Source organism: Gymnoscopelus braueri, assembly GCF_963280865.1.
Source record: "Gymnoscopelus braueri genome assembly, chromosome: 22".
NCBI lineage: Eukaryota > Metazoa > Chordata > Actinopteri > Myctophiformes > Myctophidae > Gymnoscopelus > Gymnoscopelus braueri.
In genome coordinates, this window is record NC_137624.1 from 33,375,056 (window position 1) to 33,376,955 (window position 1,900).

Below are 1,900 nucleotides of genomic sequence, written 5' to 3' on the forward strand. Positions count from 1 at the left end.
TTGATTTAAGTTATGGATCACATGGGTTATGGATCACATAATTGATCTCATTAGTAGGTGATTACATCTGGAATCACACACTTTTGTTCATGCTGACTTAAGAAAACCTAAGTGGAACCCTATATAACCCAGTGCCCTCCAGTCAATATGGGGGGTGCCCTCTCCTGACTCTTTCCCTGGCCCTTGATAGATGACTGAGAGCAGAACACGGGCAGACCCAGAGGCCATGTGGTCAGGGCTCCGCCTGGGAGGCACAGCTATGTGCTGAACTCATCACTTTTACTGGATTCTGCAGTTTCCTCCCCGAGTTCTCAGGAAACGGGAGGGTAGGCAAGGTGCTTGGCCAATATTTCTCCTGACTAGAAAGACTTTTTGTAGCAGTGGGGGAGCAGCATGGGGTAGGCTTTTCTTTCTTCTGGGTACGGACTGAATTACTTTGTTGCCATCAGTGGTGGACAAAGTATGTAAAAAAAAGCTACAACGTAGGCTACTTGAGTCAAAGTATAGATACTCCTACTCAAATATTACTCAACAACAAATGAAGATTGCCCAATCTCATTTATACTTGAGTTAAAGTACTGGAGTACTTGCTTTAAAAAAATACTTGTAGATCTACAATTTTCACTATGTTTCAAATATAGGGCTTAAGGGTAAGGTCACACCTGATTCTGCCTATGCATGTGGCCATCTTTTTGCAATGGTTTTCAATGGGAACGGAGCGCTTTGTTGACATTGCCCGCCAAAACGTCCGTACCCATTGAAAACCATTGCAAAAAGACGGCCACAAAGGCAGACTCAAAGTCAGGTGTGACCGTACCCTAAGTGGTTAATTCATAATGTACTTTTACCCTTCCTAGAAATGCATTACGAGTCATAAGTACAATATTTGTCTTTGAAATGTACTGGAGTGAAATGCATAAGTACCCAAAAATACAAATAGGCCTATACTCGAGTACAGTACTTAAGTAAATAAAAGTACTTCATTACTGTCCACCACCGGTCGCCATGCTGACGCAAATTCCGGTGTTGCTCATTATTCTTCCCTCACATACCAGAAAATGATGAGGTTGTTTTAAAACTTTGCGGCTGCTTAGGAATACGTATGCTTAGATTCACAGTGCAGCAGAAATAGAGATAAACCAGGGGCAAACCAAACGTTGTTGCTGTAAATGAATGCAGACAAGTTGAGGCTTTTAAAATACTTTTCTCCTTTGAGCAGAAAGGACAGAAAAGCGACGACTCCTTCAGTTATGTCCTGGAGATAAGTGGCTCCCTTGGGTCCAGGCTTGTGGTGGCAGCCAAATGCCAGGATTCACGCCCCCAAATGGAGACTCCTGGGATTGTGGTCTTCCTGTCATAAAAGGAAGAAAGCAAACATACCCTTAACATTTCTTTCTGGCAGCATTGTCGACAAAAAACTGAATCCTCTGCTGCTGCAGTGGTGGTTCCCAGCCTGTGGGCTGGTGCCCCACTTGTGGGCCACCATGGGGTACACTGCAAGTGGTCCCGGAAATAATTGGAACAACTCTGAGATTTTTATGATAATATAATGATAATATAATTCATATAATTAATAATGGTAAAATGGTATTTTTTTCCATTAAAATCTTGAAAAATGAGTTAATCACTGTGATACCGTCAAATAGGAACTTACAGTATACTAGGAGTAGGTGGAACACAATCGATTGATTGATCGTTAAAATAAACATACTCTAAAATTGCCTGCCGTGTTAAGTGGGCTTTCGAGATTTTCAAGTGGGCCCTGATCCAAAACATATTAGCAACCGCTGCTCTGTTGTCTGCTTGTTAATTGACTAGGCACACATTCAGAGGAAATAGCAGGCCTGTAAGCTCAACTACGAGCTTATAGATCGGCTATTTTCGCGATTTTCACGTACGG

At 42.3% G+C, this 1,900-nt stretch overlaps 1 protein-coding gene across 1 annotated transcript in view; it reads right to left on the reverse strand.

Annotated features, from left to right (window-relative positions):
- The window catches only part of c9 (complement component 9), a gene marked incomplete at both ends in the record, with an annotated part of 16,256 nt that extends 15,249 nt beyond the window's left edge, over window positions 1–1,007 (reverse strand). Inside the window, one exon of the mRNA XM_080420314.1 lies at window positions 988–1,007. Within this exon, the coding sequence (XP_080276440.1) occupies window positions 988–1,007 (20 nt within the window). The remainder of the gene's footprint in view (window positions 1–987) is intronic.
- Between the last annotated feature and the right edge of the window lie 893 nt (window positions 1,008–1,900).